General features: G+C 35.7%; 1 protein-coding gene across 5 annotated transcripts; it reads left to right on the top strand.

Annotated features, from left to right (window-relative positions):
* The first annotated feature begins 154 nt into the window (after positions 1-154).
* Positions 155-17,831, top strand: RSRC2 (arginine and serine rich coiled-coil 2). 5 transcript variants are annotated; one of them, XM_039227967.1, is made up of 10 exons: positions 155-300; positions 4,314-4,470; positions 5,711-5,754; positions 8,240-8,430; positions 9,291-9,494; positions 11,733-11,855; positions 13,845-13,924; positions 15,451-15,683; positions 16,121-16,210; positions 17,169-17,831. In XM_039227967.1, the coding sequence occupies exons 1-10, from the start codon at positions 295-297 to the stop codon at positions 17,346-17,348; spliced, it is 1,308 nt and encodes a 435-aa protein (XP_039083898.1). In that variant the 5' UTR covers positions 155-294; the 3' UTR covers positions 17,349-17,831. The 5 variants fall into 5 exon arrangements, with proteins under 5 accessions (XP_039083898.1, XP_039083969.1, XP_039084050.1 ...); XM_039228038.1 differs by having other exon boundaries at positions 15,454-15,683; XM_039228291.1 differs by lacking the exon at positions 155-300 and adding an exon at positions 6,577-6,654 and having other exon boundaries at positions 4,435-4,470; positions 8,218-8,430.
* The last annotated feature ends 1,588 nt before the right edge of the window (positions 17,832-19,419 follow it).

Raw genomic sequence — 19,419 nt, forward strand, 5'->3', positions numbered from 1 at the left:
TCCAGGCTGCGCAATCTAGGGTGCATTCTTAGCCCCGCCCTCCTCCTGGCCTTACACGCCCCCTTCAAAAGAACAACCAATCATCTCCTCCAACCGCGTTGCTATAGAGACTCTTATCACCACCCTTTTTTTTTTTTTTCCCCCAGCAAGCTGTGCGACACGCCGGGCCTCATCGCCTTTGTGCCATCCGGGTCTCTCGCGCGAGCGATTTAGTCTGTGGCGAAGCGTCGGGTCGGCCGGTACGGTTGAGAGCGGCAAGTGGAGGCGCCGCCCTAGCGGCAACGACTCTGGACTATGGCGGTAGGTGCCGACTCTGGGTTTAAGGTCGGGGTTGTTTTTATGCTACTTTCCAAAAAGTGGGTGAACGGCTACCAGAGCTGTTGTCCCCGCTCGTGTGTGGACAAAATGGCGCCGCGGCCTTCTTCTGCGCCCGCCATCATGGCTGCCTGCTGTAGGGAGGGGGAAACGAGGCGGTGTCGATGGGGGTGGGGAGCCGCAGAGAGTGTCTTTTTTTTTTTTTTCCAGAACTTTCCTCATCTTTTTCCCAGCCCTGTATTCCTTCCGGCCCACAAACTGGCGTCCAGTTTAGCTTACTCATTGTTGTTAGTGGTTTATATTGAGTTCCATTAGGGCTTGGGAATTTATGTTCGTGTTGGGGAAGGGCTAGGGAAGAGAGAAAAAGGATGGGGGGGGTGTCTTCGAAAACTATTGGGTCGAAAAGGCGTTGTCTTTGTAGGGGATAAAATGGGACAAGAGTCGTAGCGAGTGTTTTTGTTTTTGTGGGGTTTTTTTTTTTTTTTTTTTTTTTTTTGCTTACGCCCAGTAAGATTCTCGTTGCATAATTTCAATTAATGTTTCGCCCGTTAAAACCTTAGTTTGTTCTTAGGAAGGACCTGAGGAAGGTGTTGCTCAAATGGAGTAAAAATTTTGACTTAATTACGGGAAGGCTTTGGAACTACGAATTCTGATCTGTTTCCGAAGAGGCTCGTGATGTAATCGTTTTGAAGTCTTTGAAAAGCATTATAATAAAGCCGTATCACTGGCATTGTTTTTTTAAATTTAAGAACCCTGCGTCGACCCGTTTAATTTTAAATAAGAACTACGGCCCTTAAAAAGCCTGCTTTAGGTATAAGATGCCCAATTCTGGTGGATCGCATTATTGGGATTACTTCATTTTTACTGAAACCGTTTTTTTTAAAAATGCAAGCATATTGTATTTCCACTGGCTAGAAAGTTCTATTTACTCCTTTTTGAAAATAAGTGGGACTGTAAACATAACGAAAAATTTATAGTTTGCCCTTCCTTTATAAAAATTGAGGTTTCTGGAATTAGGATTGTTTCTGCACTCCCCTCCCCCAATACCTAATTGAATTAACTGATTTCTGATAAGATTTCAAACAATTGGAAGGCTTTTTTATGTTTGTGCAACTAATCGATGTAATGTTTTCCTTTGTTTAGTGTTCTGGGCCTCTTAATATACTTTAAATAAACAATAGCATTGTTTTACTTGGGCTCAAATTTAAAAACGAAGTCAATTCTAACATTTGGGCCTGCAGTGCCTCCTTCAATAAAAAGACACAGTCCCCTGGAGAAGTGGCCTACTATTAGATTCACTGTACCTTTTTTGCACTGGAAAAAGATTTGTGTACTTGAGCGTTATTAGGGTTTAAAACGACATAAAAATGTTAAGATAACTGGTGGCCTTCTGAAAAAACAAATGCTAGAGTAGAGGACAGCTTTGCAGTTAGCATTTAGGATTTCTTATGTAGATCCCTGCTAAATTTAGAAGTAAAGTTGAAAACTCAGAGAAATTCAATTAATTTTTTTTTCTGATACTTTTCATTAAGCTATTACTGTAAAATAGCTTCATGAGAGTAATTGTAGACCAAGTGGCTACCTATCATTCATTCTTGTTTAGTGATGGGGGGTTTTGTTGTTCTATAATTTATTTTACAGGTGAAAATGGCTTTTTGGTTTAAGTTATTAGTTTGTATTACAGGGTGTCTTCCCTTATGCCAAGGGCATTTGCCTTCCCTATTGCCAGGCTTCTGTGATGTTGAGCATATAAACGTATTTGACTGAAAACTTAACTGTACTACCTGGGCTTGATGCTGATTTTTTCATGGAAAGGTTGTTTATAGTCCTAGTCATGATCTCTGAAAAGGTGAGTGAGATGTGCCAGTTGCCCAGTAATGAGGTCTTCTGCACCATGCCCCCAAGAGAAGTGATAGCAGTGCTTAGGTTTTTGCAATTTTACCAAGTGTAAGCTTTACCAGCACTTAACATCACAGATATTTCTGAAATAGTCCATAAGGATGATGATGAGGATGAGAATTAAAAGAAGATGATTAATGTGAAAATCAGAATCATCCTTAATTAGGTGATACAGAATTATTAGAGAGTAGAGCTCAAAGAGCTAGAATACCATCTTAGGGGAGTTTTGCTAATGTTGCTGGATCTCCTTTGTAAGGTAAGAAAGTTGAACTCGATTCTAAGCGATGAAAGTTACCACCACAAAAATTTTGATTCCAGAAATCACCCAATACATAGAAAACTGGGGAGACCCTTGGATGATTGATTCTAAGAATCTCTCAGGTAGTTAGTTGCTTTCTATGTGCTTGCTTTTTTTTTTTTTTGAGCCATTGTCAGAGGCTTACCACATTTATGTCTTTCATCCCAACTAGCTTGTAAATCTTTTATCATTTTATTCTTTGAGTCTAGCATTGAGTTTGACACATTTGTGACTCTTCAGTAAATAGTTTTTGAAATAGTGCGATTGCTCACCCTTCATTTAAATTACTTTTACTTGGCATTTGTTTTCTGGTCTAATTTTGCTAAAGGAAGGAGTAATTCATTGTCATATGATTATTCCTCCTGCTGAAAATGTATAGTGATTCCCTTTTTATCCACTTCAGATTCTTCTCTAAAGAACATGGTAGTAAATATTCTAGACATTGTGGACAACATAAAGTCTCTGTCTCATTCCTTGCTTGCTTAATAGCCCTTTTAAAAATGTAAAAGCCATTCTTAAGTCAAGGGCTAAGTAGTCCACATTCTGAATACTACTGAAACTATTTCCTTTTATCAAAATCTGATTCAGGAACAGTCAGGTTTTATTTAGCTTCCTGAAGCTTTTTTCTATGAGTCGTTTAAATCAATGTCTTTTTTGTTTGTGATACTGTTGTTACAACTGAAAATTAGTAACAGGAATTCGTTTGTTGATTGATTGCAGTGCCGGATACTTTGCTATGAGCAAGGCAGATGAAATTGCCTTCTATATATTGGAAAACAAAGAACTGATATTTAGGTGAAAAACTCTCATTTTAAGTAAGATAGGACTCTTTGGGAAGTATATGAACAATTCATTATTTTCTTGATTTTTAAAAAATTTGCATTGTGAAATTTTATAAAAGCTTTAAAGCAGAAACAACTTAATGTTTCCATAGCCCAGATCATATGTGAGGAGAGGCAGACCATATTTTGCAGCAGCACTGTGCCAAGGGGCTGTTTTCATTAAAGAGGGTTAATGAAATTAAGATTGGGTTCTCAGATAGGTAAGTTAATTTTCTGTGTATTCTTTTATAATAGAAGCATTATCTCTGTTGTTTTCTTAGATTTTACAGACTTGAGTGAGTCTCTTTAACTTTTACCAGGTTATTTTAAATGGCTTTTTTAATCTATGCCATTTTAAAAAAAGCATATTGGTGGGGCACCTGGGTGGCTTAGTCGGTTAAGCGTCCGACTTTCGCTTAGGTCATGATCTCGCGGTTCGTGGGTTCGAGCCCTGCGTCGGGCTCTGTGCTGACTGCCAGCTCAGAGCCTGGAGCCTGTTTCAGTCTGTGACTCCCTCTCTCTCTGACCCTCCCCTGCTCACGCTGTGTGTCTCTCTCTCCTAGAAATAAATAAAACGTAAAAAAAAATTAAAAAAAAAAAGCATATTGGTAAAGTCAGGTAAATAACTTCACAAATCTGAAATGGCCTGTATTTTCTCTGCTTGAATGAATGAATGTTCTTTGGGAATGGAGCCCTATTCTTCCCCTTCTCCCATTGTTTTGAAAGTTATGAAAATAAAGATTTTTTTCAAGGCTAAAGACCTCAGTCTAATTACATATATCTTTGTTTTTGGGTTAATCATTTCAATTTCTTAAGGTTTATCAGGTACAAAGAATATTTATGTACTTAGAAATAGCCATTCTGATTTATTCATTTTTTTTTAACTGAAGGATCATTGTCTTCCCTCCGTTTCTTTTAAGAAATTGGAAACATTTTAGGTGTAATTAAGAACTTACAATCATTTTTCTTTAAACTTTTAGGCTAGTGATACAGAGCGAGATGGACTAGCCCCAGAAAAGACATCCCCAGATAGAGATAAGAAAAAAGAGCAGTCAGACGTATCTATTTCTCCTAGAGCCTCAAAACATCATTACTCAAGATCACGATCAAGGTCAAGAGAAAGAAAACGAAAGTCAGGTATGAATTGTTGGAAACTGTAACTACCATTAATAGCATTTGTTATAATCCATATAGAGCATACAAGACATGCATTTGGTTTTTGATACAGTTAATATGTTTTCTTCCCAATTGAGAAATGAATAATGAAAGTACATTGGTAATTTTTGGAGAATTTTTCAATTATGAAAAAAATAAATGTTTTCATTCAGAAATTTGTAACTTCAGAGACAAACATATATGTTTAAATTTGTGTCACAGTAATTAGTCAACCCTGAGGTGTTTACACTTCATTCTTTTCAACATTGGCAAAATGTTGTTGAAATATGTTGTCTGGGTAGTGGTATATTTTTCTGAAGTTATTTAACATGCTTTGTTGTACATTGCAAGAACATGTTTAAACTTGTGTTTTGTTTAATTTAATGTTAGAATATTTGTAAAGCAAGAGGTTTTGGCGTTTTGCGATGTTTCTTATTCATTTACCTGAAAAAGAACAGACTAATGGGCTATAGGAAGCTATAGTTTTGCTATGTAACATATAGCTTAACATATAGCTATGTTTTGCTATAGTTTTTTTTCTTTTTTTACTAGTATTGCTATTTAATGAAGAGGTTAAGTGAGAAGTAGAATGGTTATGAGTTAAGAGTTTTAAGACCTGAGCTCTACTTTATGCCCACAGATAATTATCTACAAAATAGTTCAAGTGTCTATTTTTACATATGTATTTGAAACTGTTCAGTATTAAAATCAATTTGAATGGAAATTTTTCTCAAGGATAACACCCTTTTGACCACTAAAGCCAAATAGTTCAACCTGTTTCCTTTCTTGCATTCTCTTTGCCTTCTTGTTTTGTTTTTCTTCTTAACAGTCTGTTTTAAACTAAAAGACAGTATCTGTTTTTTGACTTATCATGGAGGGGTTTTTTTTGCTTACTCTCAGTTATAATCTGGTTTGTACAGATGGCTTGATTTGTTTCAAATATACAGTTTTAGGTAGAATAATCCCACCCTGCCATAAAAAATAGTCTTTGGAAGATTGTAAGTAGAATCTTAATTTAGCAAAATGGACTAGAGTCTGTTAGCATCTGACTCTTGATCTCAGGGTGGTAAGTTCAGGCCCTGCGTTGGGCTCCACATAGGACATGAAGCCTACTTTAAAAAGGGGAAGAGGACTAGAAATTGTCCTGTATCTGACTATTAGGATTTGCTTTTGAAATATTTCTGTATCTTTGTTTATCGTGAACTTTTGTATGTATTTACAGACAATGAAGGAAGAAAACACAGGAGCCGGAGCAGAAGCAAAGAGGTAATTAATACTTTGTAGTGAATAGGCACTTTAAAATACTTGTAAAATATCTGGTAGAAATGTTTGTGTGAATATATGATATCATCAAGGTAAGTACCAAAACTTGAAATTTAAAAGGTTAATTGAGTTATAAAATAAGCATGATATGGATTCATCATTTTTCAAGAAGATAGTTGTTATATGAAAAGTTCATTCAAAAATTATTAATTTTATTATGTTGTGAAATATTCACAATAAAAATTTCATATGAAGATTATAATTGGTTTTTTTAGGCCTGTCACACAGAGCTTCCATTAATCTGAGGTCCCGAGTCTCCTTATGCCTGACGACTGCTCAGGACTTTTAAGTAGCAATCATCTTTAAGTAATAATATGCTAGAGATCTGTGGGCTACTTTTTCTTTATGGAAGATAACAAGAGTCCTCTTTTCATTAGCAAACCAGTTCAATTTCCCTAAAAGTAGTATTGAATTTTGAAATAAAAGGGTCTGTGAGGGACAGCTGGAAAGGTGGCAGTGACAGCAAAACTTGAGGAAAAAGAAAGACAGCAGCTGTATTGCAGAGGAGTTAACTTGCTCGCCCACCTGAGAAGACAAGAAATGAGCCAACAAGGAAGAACAGAAGTAGGAGCCAAAAAGGGAGGAGAAGAGTCTTACGGGGGCTGGGCAAGGGACTCCTAAAAACAAAAACCAGGAATGTGGGCAGGGACTTCACCTCTTCCCCTAATGGAAGCTCTGTTAAGTTTTTAATTTAGGAGAGTTTTTGTGAAAATGACTATTTTGTTTAGCTCACATGATAACATTTCTATAATAAATCATACTCAGCGTGCTAATGCGCGAAGAGACTGAACTGAAGACGCTGCAGACTCAGATAGCAAAATAATAAGCCTACTTCATGATAAGGTAACTATTAGTCATTCAAACTCCTATTTCCCTTAAGTATATCTTAAATCAGTTAAGGGTTTTAATGTTTTTTTTTTAATTGATAGTAATGTTATGTTTGGAAAACTGGTTTGAAATAAACTCTAAAACCTTTGGAAGTTAACCATTTAAAGCTTTTCCAGTTTGCCACTGTATGGCATAATCAAGGAAATAACTTTTATAAATTCATATTAATAGAGAACTGGCAATGAAAGTAAAATATAGGTGTGTCTCCAGGTCTCTTGTTTTTCTGCAAAATATTAAATAACATACGATGATTCTTTTCAGATATATCATGCATGTTCCAAAATGTTTGGCCAACTTTTTTGTTTTTAAGAAAAGTTAATCTTGAGTGGAAAGAAATATGCTATGACCTGTTTGGGAAACATGAGATAAGTGTCCTATTGTGGTAGAAAAGCAGTGGCCTAGGCAACAGAAGAACATGGGGCCTGGGTTCAGCTGCTACCATGTAGCTTTGTGACTTTAGATCTTAGTTTAGTCATACTTAAAGTGAGGGGAGTTTAGACCATCTGAATTTCCTTCCAGCTTTAAAATTATGATTCTGAGATGTCTGGGATTTTAACCTTTACCTAAAAGATGGATTTGACAGCTTCACATGAGGAGACCTAATATTTATCATGTCCTAATTTGGTATATGAGTGTAGGATGGAGACTTGATCATGCAATTAATTTTAGCTCAGTCTCTGAATGCATATTTTGTGAAAGCAAAAGCCTTGGGTTTTAGTCTTTCAGAGTATGGGGAAAGTAGGTATTGTATAATGGTGTAGGGATTAATTATGTTATGCCTAGTTTGATTTCATAAAAATTAAAAACAGATACGGTTGCCATTTTCTACCCTAGGTACATGAAATGTAATAGAACTCCAAGCCCGTTGGGATATTGCAAGATGAAAAGTGATTGCTTCACAGTTTAGACATTGGGAGAAAAATCAAGAGCCGTCTTTTAGAGAGGATGTGGCAGTATAGATATAAAAAGGACACTTCAACTCTGCGTAAAGTAATTTAAATTGCAGAAAATACTAATAATTAGTAAAATTAATCTTATTTAGTTACCTAATTGAAATGCGTTTTCTGGTGCATTTCTTCGTGTCCTGATCATCTTTGTTACTGTTTTTAAACCTAAAATGATATGTACTTTGGTTTTAGAAGTTGATGTATATATGTGTATGTGGTTTGTTTCCTTAAAAGGTTTATTGGAAAGTTTTGATGTATGTGTACTTCCCTTACTCTTTTAGATAAAAAAGAAACATTAGGGATTCCTCTTTTTTTCTGACAATGATGGTTTTCCAATATTATTTCAACATTGAAAATAATTGTTTTAATTGTGTTACTTTGGGGAGGAAACTGCATATGGGGGATTTATAAAGAGAAAGATTAGTAGTATTCATCTGCAACATTTGGGTGATTTGAAATTAGATCATTTTTTAATTTGCCACACACTCCTAAGGTTACTAATGTTGCATCACAACATTTTTGTCTACTGATACCCATACTAACTCTCTTTGTTGCACTATTTTCCTGAAAGAACCAACTTCTTCTTAAAACAGGCAAGAAGACATGAATCCAAAGATAAATCATCTAAGAAACACAAGTCTGAGGAACATAATGACAAAGAACATTCTTCTGATAAAGGAAGAGAACGACTAAATTCATCTGAAAATGGTGAGGACAGACACAAACGCAAAGAAAGAAAGTCATCAAGAGGCAGAAGTCACTCAAGATCCAGGTCTCGTGAAAGGTGAGTGGTTTGGGTATTTATAAGTTACTGCCGTCTATAGAGCTATGTTATGTAAAGCTTCTCATTAATCCAGCAACACCCAAAAAAATCTATGAGGAACCTGCTTAGGGATCCTCACACGTATGTGTGCTCTCCCTCAAAATAAACATGAATGAAAGAAAATACATGCATTTGCTAATTTGACCTATTCCAAAATGACGTCCCCAAGACTGGAGGATAAAGGAGGATTATGATTCACTTAGTGAGTGTGTGTGTGTGTGTCTGTCTGTTTGTCTGTGTCTGTCTTTATAATTTATCTGTTTCTTGTAGTGAAAAAATTATGTGAACTATGTTTAAACCATTAAAATGATCCTTTTACATTGTTGGTGTAGAATTCGCTGATACCTTCCTTGGCATAAAGATTTTAGAAACCCGATCATGGCTGAAATTTGGGGGGGGGGGGGTTGCTTAAAGAAGCAGTGTTTAATACATGTTTGGAGTTTTCTGTGGGAATAGGTATGTGGTATCAGACTGGGTCAGAATTTTTCAGTAGTATGACTGTCATCCTTAAGTTGCACAAATACTCCAGTGAGGCAATAGGAGACGTTAAACTATCAAACAGAATCTTAACTTGGAGTAGGATGCATTGCATTTTTGGCATGTTTACTGTGTTCCCTCTGAGGCATCATCAAACAATAATAAAGATCCATTTGTTGTTACAACTTCTTCCATTTAAAGCTTCAGTTATCGTTTCTATATACAATACAGAGTAGTTTATTGCCCAGCTTGATAGCACACATTGCAGATAATTAATTCATAATGTCTATCGTTTGAAAAGACGCAGCTCTAAGTAACTACAAATCTGTGGGCTTTATTTTCAGGCGTCATCGGAGTAGAAGCAGAGAGCGGAAGAAGTCCCGATCCAGGAGTAGGGAGCGGAAGAAGTCAAGATCCAGAAGCAGAGAGAGGAAGAAATCAAGATCCAGAAGCCGGGAGAGAAAACGTCGGATCCGATCTCGATCCCGTTCAAGATCAAGACACAGGCATAGGAGTAGAAGCAGGAGTAGGACAAGAAGTAGAAGTCGGTAAGTAATCCTCATCATGGATAAAATCAGATGGGTCCCTCACAGAGTGTTTACCTTTCTCTCGCTAAGAAAACATCAAAATTGTGAATCAGAATTTTATTTAGAATTATAAAATATATTGATCATGGGGTACCTGCATGGCTCGGTTAGTTGTCTGAGTCTTGGTTTTGACTCAGGTCATGATCTCATGGTTCATGGGTTCAAGCTCCACATTGGGCTCCGCAACATCAGCGTGGGAGATTCTCTTCCCTCTCTCTTTCTAAAAATTTAAAAATTTGTTTTTAAATCACATTCTGACAAAGAACAAACCTGAACATTTGCATAGCATTCTTACATATAGTTAATCAGATTATCCGTGTAGGTAGGAGTAGTCCCATTAAAATCACAGTAGCTTAGGGGCGCATGGGTGGCTCAGTTGGTTAAGTGTCTGACTTCGGCTCAGGTCATGATCTCACAGTTCACGGGTTTGTGCCCTGCGTCGTGCTCTGTACTGACAGCCAGCTTAGAGCCTGGAGCCTGTTTCAGATTCTGTGTCTCCCTTTCTTGGACCCTCCCCTGCTCACGTCTCTGTCTCTCTCCCTCTCAGAAATAAAACGTTAAAAAAAAATTTTAAATCACAGTAGCTTAATATTTATTGCATGCCTACCACATGTTGGGTGTTCTAACAAAGACCTTCCCATGTATTGCCTCATCCAATTCTCAGAACAATGAATTGAGTTAACTCGCTCACAATGGTGAGTTAAGATCATTGGACTTACTGTAAGTAACTTGTCCAAGAAACCTCAAATCATTTATTAAATGTACTCTCAGGACCAAGTTCCAAGTGTGTCTGGATACAAAGTCAATATATGTATTTAACCCACTATATTCTATATGCTATGTCAGACATTGAAAAAGATGAGCTTAATTCAAACCTGTGTTGATTGAGGGGAGGTTTTAATTTGTTGAGACAAGTGCAATAAAGAGCACAAGAGAAGGGGCACCTGGGTGGCTCAGTCAAGTGAGCATCTAACTCTTGATACAGGCTCAGGTCATGATCCCAGAGTTCTGGGATTGAGCCCTGCATCCGGCTTCATGCTGAGTGTGGAACCTGCTTGGGATTCTCTCCTCTCTGCCTCTCCCCTCACTCTCTCTAAAATATAAATAAATAAAAACTTAAGAAAATAAAAACTTTAAAAAAGAGCACAAGAGAAAAAATTTAAATATTCAGAGAATGTATTCTATACTTATGTTTACTTAAGGCAGTTATTAATAGCGTATATGCAGAACTTATATTAAAGTAATGGAAAAGCATTTTTTGTTAACCTACTGTTCACGTTTATAAAGACTGAAGTGTGGGGAAAAAAAAAGACTTTGTTTATTACAGTAACTTGGCATGTCACTTTTGATCACTATATCAGTTTTTTTTTTTAATGTTTATTTTTGAGCGAGAGAAAGAGATCAGGGGAGGGGCAGAGGGAGATGGAGACACAGAGCTTGAGGCAGGATCCAGGCTCTGAGCTGTCAGCACAGAACCAGATGTGGGGCTCAAATTCCCAAGCTGTGAGATCATGATCTGAGCTGAAGTTGGACGCTTAACTGTATGAGCCACCCAGGCACACCAGTATATCAGTTTTTAATCAGTAGTTTTAGTTTGTAATAGGTTACTAATTTGAACTTTACCGATTAGGAAGTTTAGTGAATTTAGGGTAAGTGGATTTCACAGTAACTACCATTCATTTTTATTCTCCATTTGGGTAATACGGGCCATTATTTATGGTATTTGTACCGTGTTTTGTTTTTATTTTTCATTTTCCTAATTCTTTCGTCCTAGTGATTTCATGCTTTGGATTTTTTGGAAACATTTATGAATTAATTCATTGTAGATTAAAATACTAAGAACATTTAAACTATGGATGTTGCTACTAAGAATTTATCCTATATATTCACCTATGTAAGTATAAAATAACTGTATAAGGCCATCTTTGCAACACTGGATATAATAGCAAAAGACTGGAAACATTGTAAATGTCTATCTGTAACTGGGATAGTTACGTGAACTTGCAGAAAACTAGCAGCATATTCAAGGAACCTTGATACATTTTGGAAGCTGTAGGGAAGAGATGGAGAGGAAAGGGTTTGAAATACATTATCTATTTGGATTTTTGTTAAACCGTGTACATGTAATTGGCTTTGATTAAGTGAGGTAATTATTATTACTTGGCCATATTGCAACATGTGAAATATGATTTATCACAGAGATAGAAAGAAGAGAATTGAAAAACCAAGAAGATTTAGCAGAAGTTTAAGCCGAACTCCTAGTCCACCTCCATTCAGAGGCAGAAACACAGCAATGGATGCACAAGAAGCTTTAGCTAGGAGGTGGGTATATTTTCTTTTAGATGTGCTTTTCCTTTCCATCTGGAAATAGATAATTGTGTGGACAAACGAAATGCTTTCAGAGTGTAAGTCAAATAATTAAATCTAGCCATGATATTGTGCCAGCTCTGTGATGTAAAACTAGTAAGTAAGTAGTTTGTTAATTCTCATTTTAAACATGTACCAATTTGTACGACTGGAAAGATTACAGTGTCTGCAACAGTTTTTTTCCTTCATGATTAACTGTTTCATTTTTCTTAAATTTAGGCTTTAAATATTTTTGGTTTGCAATCGAAAGTTCTTTAGAAATCTTAAGTCTGATTCAAGAACTCTTAAATTTTGCCTCTGAAATTGCTTAACATTGCAAGGTGATTATTTGATCTTGTAAATTTACTGCTGATCGCATGAGAAGATCACTGTATGTTTAAATTTTGAAATATTTCAGAGATGTTCCCGGTAATTGTGGGATGACACACAGTAGGGCTCTCGGACCAAAATGTGCAAAAAATCGTTGAAAAACTGCCTTCTAGAGAAAGGCAAGAAGGAAAGTAAAATCCAAGTTCTTGTTTGCAGGTTTTCCCATATTCTGAAAACTATACTCTTGATTTTGGGTTTTTTCATTATGAAATTGAGTTTGTATTTTTTTTTCATTACAAAAATACAGTTATCACAATGTAACCTGATGGGCTGCTGCCCTGTGAACCCAGCCTGGCAGAAACTCCAGCTGAACAGCAGCAGCAGCAAAGGTGTGAGCTCACCCCTTCTTCATTCCATTCACCTTTGTGAATGGTGTTAATTCCAACCTGCAGTGGCCATTTTAAATATGCAACCAGTAGTAGTCAATTATATTTTTCTTTCTGAAACTAAAATCAACAGAATTAAGAAGTAATTTATAGTAGTATTTGAACTAATTTATAAAGAATAGTTGATTAAGTCTGACCAGTATTTTTTAAACCCTATATTCTTATAAGTTGGGTATGTTTTAATTTGGGGCTTTTATTACTGTTGAAGATGTTTTTAGCTCTAAAAACTATTTTGACTTAATCTGCTTAGGCTTTTCAGATGAATTTACATGAAATAACTTTTTTCAGAATACCAGATTGCTCCTTGGCTACTTTGAAATTTGAAGGGAGATCTTTGGTTAATAAGAAACTATAGTATGTAGACTGTTCTTCCTTTTTTATTAAAAAAAAAAGGGGGGGGGGACAAAATTTTTAAACTCATTTGAAAATATTTTTCATATATATGAATCAACATTCTAATGTTACCCCTAATCAGAAATTTTTATTCCCAAGGACAAAATCAAGTCTGTACTTGGGGCATGTGTGATGTTCCATTTATTTTATGTAAACTTAAGCAATTGCTAAAATAAATGGCCATTTGCTGCCACTGTATTTTACTACTTATAGTACCCCAAAATAAAACTTTTCCCCTAATTTTTGTCCTTTTATACCAAATTGAAGGAGGAAGGGGTGGCTTTTAACTTACGATTGGGAAATCAGTAATCCTTTGAAGAAAGGAGGTTTCTCTTTCAGGAACTCATGAAGATGATATTACTACTTACAACTTGCTGTATAAGAAGTAGATATTGACCTGACAGCATATTTAGTATATGTATTAGTCAATTTAGTGTGAACCAGAACCTGGTTTTCTTTTCATTTGGGGATGAATTTGTGTTTCATGTTTCCAATTCAAGACTGAATAATTTTTATTTTTTCAAAATAGTCTCCATGAGAACTGTGTGTAAAAACTATCCCAGTTTTTGGTATTTCCATGAATTTAAAAATGTTTAAAACCAGTATTGAAATAGTTCTTTTAACTAACTGATACTTTAAGAATGAATGCTTTTTTCCCATATTCAGATACCAGTGTGTTAAATTTAATTTAAAATTCTGTGTTAAGTGCCTTGTGTCTATTCATGTGGAGAAATACAAAGGTAATTATTGGTCTTATATTGAGTGTTAGTAAATTCACCACAATTGTCTTTGACAGGTTGGAAAGGGCAAAGAAATTACAAGAACAGCGAGAAAAAGAAATGGTTGAAAAACAAAAACAACAAGAAATAGCTGCAGGTAATTTATTTTTTCTTTATGGAAATATGGCATTTCCTTGTAGAAAATTTGAAAAGTTGAGAAAAATAATGGGAAGAAAATCACCCATGATCTTTGCTAACCAGCAGTGCATGGTAACCTTTTATTTATTTTGTTACTAAAATGTCGGCAACTTATTTTTTAATGTTAACTTTCATACCTCATAAATCCTTCGTGCATACATATTTCTTAGTTGGTTGATGCACATAATTTTGATAAGTGAATAGTCACTGTTCTTGTTCATATAAAGTTTAGCCGTCACTGCACATGTCTTTGAGCTGTGATTTTTGAGAAAATGCAGTTTAATAAAGATGATGACTAAATTGGGTTAAGAAATCAAGACTTCAGATATAATGCAAACATTGCCTGTGGATGACTGAAGATGATTAGAGAGTGCTTATTGAATTGTATGGAATGTAATCAGGAAGGTGTTTCTTGTTTTTGTTGACACTTCTAGTTAATTGGTGCTTCTTGAAATTCTCTAAACTGGTACAAATTGCTGTTTCCTTTTTAAGCTTACATCCCGGACTGACAGAAAAATACGTAGTCAGGACAGTCTTTCTGTTTACAGAAAATTGAGGCAGTTCCTGACTCAGCCACTTGAAATGGAAACACTAAGCATGGCATTTAACCTTTATAGGATTTGGGCTTAATATTTGTTTTATGTGTGTGTGACTTGCTTAATATTTTAAATACACATTTAAGTTTCAAATGAATGTTGAAAATCCTTTTGTAAGATTAAAAGCCATAAAAATAAAAGTTTTTAGGGGCACCTGGGTGGCTTACTCGCTTCAGCATCTTAATTTCAACTAAGGTCATCTCATGGTTCATGAGTTCAAGCCCCATGTCGGGCTTTGCTGACACCTCAGAGCCTGGAGCCTGCTTTAAGATTCTGTTGTCTCCCTCACTGTCTGCCCCTCCCCCACTTGCACTGTCTCAAAAATATTTTTTAAAAAAGTTTTTATTGAGTTACAAGTTTAGTTTCAAGCACCATAGTTTGCTTTCATTGAAATCACAAATATTTGGGGTGCCTGGGTGGCTCAGACTGTTAGGCGTCTGACTTCGGCTCAGGTCATGATCTCACAGTTCATGGGTTCGAGCCCCGTGTCGGGCTCTGTGCTGACAGCTAGCTCAGAGCCTGGAGCCTGCTTCAGATTCTATGTCTCTCTCTCTGACTCTCCCCTACTCACAGCTCACTCTCCCTCTCTCAGAAAATAAATGAAAAATGTTAAAAAAGATCACAAATGTTTTTATTAGTAGTAGAATTCTTACTATTTTCAGATACCTAAAGCATGTATAAAGGATCATATCCAGGAAGTCCTATTGTTATAAATATGTCCAATAAATTTTTACTAAACTGTTAACTTTATAAAGTAACACACATTTTCTTACTGCAGTGAAAATATTCTTCTGCCTTTTCATAGATTAGTTCTCACGTATAAATGCACTGCTGTAAATCAGGAGGTTTGCTTTGGTTAGTCTTAAACCTGCACTTGCCTCCTCTTCAGCAGCTGCTGCCACCGGAGGCTCCGTTCTCAATGTTGCTGCCTTGTTGGCATCAGGAACACAAGTTACTCCTCAGATAGCTATGGCTGCTCAGATGGCTGCCCTGCAGGCCAAAGCTTTGGCAGAGACCGGAATAGCTGTACCCAGCTATTACAACCCAGCAGCTGTGAATCCAATGAAATTTGCTGAGCAAGAGAAAAAAAGAAAAATGCTTTGGCAGGGCAAGAAAGAAGGGGTAAGTTCTTTAATTCCTCTTTTTTGTCATTTATACCTAATTAGCAGTTGTTTAAAAAAATAATTTTGGATTGGAAAGGATTGGTTTTGATTTATTATTCTGCACACCTGATTGAAATAGTTTAATTTACCATAGTTATTTAATTTTGAAAAACGCATGATCTAAGTCAAGTTTTAGGGGGAAAAAATTGCCATACATTTATAATGGGCAAAGAGGCTCCTTAGCCTAGGTTTTTTTCATGAAGGATATAATACGAAGTACTTCCATGTCTTTGTTTCATTACTTTGTATTAGAAATCTTAGAATAATGATAAGCTCCATTAGTAGAATGCCATAAATGCTGTTGTTTCTTTTAGACCTTGTTACAGAGAGATTTAATAGCATAATAAAAGATAACCTAAATTTTATGTATTCTAAAAGTTTAGTGTTTCTTAACAGGACAAATCCCAGTCTGCTGAAATATGGGAAAAATTGAATTTTGGAAATAAGGACCAAAATGTTAAATTCAGGAAATTAATGGGTATTAAGGTAAGTTACACAGTTGGAATAAAATTCATATTAACATTTTCAGGTTAACATCAGTCCTCAACCTAAAAGTTAACTTTAGTAATGTGTCAATTTTGGGTTCTTTCTGATACTTTTTTGTTTATGTTCTTCAGATTAATTTCACAGAATTATTACCACTAGGTAGTTGACAATACAAATTATTTAAATTTAAGTGTTTATTTTAACTTATACCTTAGATGAACCTTTTTCAAGATCATAAGCATTTTTTAGTGAATAAAAATGAAATTATGAATGGAAATTAAAGAATTTGCTTTAAAAAAATGCTCATTTAAAAAAGTTAAGCGCACTTGAGTAGAATCTTTAAGATGTAGATTTTTTTTCCCCCGAGTAAAGTGTAAATGTACAGATCTAGTATTAGATTTCATATGACAACCTGAAAAAGTTTGCAGACACTCAGGTATTACTACTTAAGGGGATATGTTTTTTTTCCTTGAAGGGGTATTTGGCTTAAAGTAAGCTGCACTGAGTCGGCTGTTTAGGAACAATGCCAAAGGACCTTTGCATCTGCTGCTAGCTTTCACTGCCCTTTTCTTCATTCATTTAGCTGCATCATTCTTGGTCTCTGCTCACATGTCAATTTTTTATAGTCCTTTCTCACCTGCCTTTTTAAAAAAGCAAGCACACCAGCCCCATTTTCTGGTTTTCTCCAAAATTTTACACATTGTATGATGTGTTTTATGTATTTTTCTTCATACCCACTAAAATGAACTTGATTTTTCTTATCTCCTGGTCTTTGCCGGTACTTAGAAAGAATATTGCCTTGCACTTCTTACGTGCTGAATGGATCAATGGGAGCTAAGTAATTGAGGTCAAATCCATATCCTAAAAATATGATTTATCGTAAACATTATCAAGTGAGAAAAACCCTTTTTTCCCATCTCCGTTAATTTTAACAATATATTTTGTATCTGATATTTAGAGTGAAGATGAAGCTGGATGTAGCTCAGTTGATGAAGAAAGTTACAAGACTTTGAAGCAACAAGAAGAAGTATTTAGAAATCTAGATGCTCAGTATGAAATGGCAAGATCACAGACCCACACACAAAGAGGAATGGGATTGGGTTTCACATCATCAATGCGAGGAATGGATGCAGTTTGAAAAAGATCAGACTTAACATTTGGGACTCTATAGACTTCTGGTTCTGATGTCAGGTCCTTGTTCACCAAACAGCTAGCATTCTAGCTTGCATGGGTGTTGCATTGACTTTAATTTATTGAAAAATACGATTTTTTGTAAATATCAGATCAGTGATACTGGTGTTAGTGTTGTAATCAGGTTAAACACACTTCCATTAAACTTGACAGGACTCTAGAAGGACAATATTTTTTAGTTCATGAATTCTACTTTTCAAATATATACAAGCTGCAGGTGGGATAAAATCTCATACATGGATATTTCGTGTCCGCTGTCTTGTGTACTTTTGTACTTAACCTTGTACAGTTATTTTCATCTCTTGAAACATGAAAGAAGCGTTATGTAGATGTACTTTAGAAGATCTGGCCATTTGGTACATAATCCAGCTCAAATAAGCTGGGTGGTGATGACAATAAAAATGGTTTTCTCAAAACTGGTGTTAAGTTACCTGGAATTCTTGTTTGAATTTGTTTCATTCATGGTTTTTGTAGCATTTTGCAATTGCTATTAGAGAACACTAGGTAGAAATTTGTTTTTTTTTTTTTAACAGTTAAATATGCTCTAGGCAATACTATGGTGAGCAAAAATGTAAAAGGAAATTGAGAGGAATAACAAACATTAAAATAATAACTTTTCCTACTCTAAGGAACAGAATTGGTGTACAGTATTTGTTCAGTATTCCATGTTATTCAGGAAATAGATTAATACATTAAAGGGATGTAAGCACTTTTATTTTAATAAAGTGCCTTATAACAAGTTCTTGGTATGCCCTTTGCTCATTATCCCTTTGAAATCTTCACTAATACTAAATATTAAAAAACTACTTTGTCACTAAATTAAATAGGGCATAAATAGGGTGGAGGGGGAGAAGAGAACTTGTAATTCATTGGCTTTTATTACTACAAAGTCATAATTTTCCCCTTTCACTACAAGAGTCCTTTGGAAAACCACAGTGTAGTAGCACAGTACAAGGGAAGTTTACTTAATGGAAATGAGTTCATAATTCTGGTCAACTTGCTTGTTGGATAGGTTTTTGTGATGAATGAGAAATGTGGTATTGTAAGATTTTCTGCTACAAATTGGTAAAGGTTTAGCTTTTCCAGAGCACAATGATTTTATGAAGAAATGGCTCTTCATGCTTAGTGAGGGTCAAGTTTCTGGGGGAATGGAATGGCACCATGTTTTTGTTTTTTCATTCTGGAGTCCCCACAAATTTAGATTTTTCAAGTTAGCTATATCTTCTAAAATCAATGTCATCAGAAATTTTCATGACCTTATAAAGGCACACATTAACTGTGTCCTGTGTTTTTCTATATTCTTTTGGGAGCTGACCATACATTATAGTGAATACCCATCCTGCCCTCATGTAGAGCAATAATTTTAAGAAGTGTTCTATCTAACCAAATTTGAACAAATGAAACTAGTCCAGCTCAACAAGTAATCTGTAATTTAGGTGAGATTTTACATATTTTTAAAAATCAACGTGTCTATTTTAACACATCACAATTTTGACTAGCAGACCCTAGTTACCAGTAGCACCAGTTCTGTATAGCCAGAGAGGACCGTATTGGATAGTGCAGATCTAGAAGGAGACATGTAGATCATTTTTAAGTTGCAAAATTAAACTTGAATAAGCAATTACTGGAGTCCTGGAAGGGGAGTGGGAACCATTTAAATGCTTGGCCCAATTGTGAATGACTTTATAGGGGACACCTACTTAATGGTTTTTATGTGTTAACCTTATGTTCCCCCCTTTATCTGTAGCTGTTACTCTGCTTAACAGTTTCAATGTCCTGTGGTCCATGATGGGTATGTTGGGGGTTATCCTTGTAAGCAACAGGAATATAGGTTGCTGTCCAGGAAATATCTTAAAATAAGAAGTGGTTGCTGGGCAGGGCGGTAAGAAGAGAAGACCACACTACTATTTGGGGCTAGATAGGATGAACAGGGTGAGAGCAATTGGCTTGGAGGGGAACTTGGAAATTAGACTAGGACTTCGTAGTTGTGTGTGGGTATTGAACAAAAGGCAAATTCA

Source organism: Hyaena hyaena, unplaced genomic scaffold (genome assembly GCF_003009895.1).
Source record: "Hyaena hyaena isolate Hyena2069 unplaced genomic scaffold, ASM300989v1 scaffold_0, whole genome shotgun sequence".
Classification (NCBI taxonomy): Eukaryota; Metazoa; Chordata; class Mammalia; order Carnivora; family Hyaenidae; genus Hyaena; species Hyaena hyaena.

Excerpts from the sequence above, each read along its gene's own strand:
- RSRC2 (XM_039227967.1), top strand. Across the intron at positions 8,431-9,290 it reads AGATCCAGGTCTCGTGAAAG|GCGTCATCGGAGTAGAAGCA; the intron begins GTGAGTGGTTTG and ends CTTTATTTTCAG. Across the intron at positions 16,211-17,168 it reads GGAAATTAATGGGTATTAAG|AGTGAAGATGAAGCTGGATG; the intron begins GTAAGTTACACA and ends TCTGATATTTAG.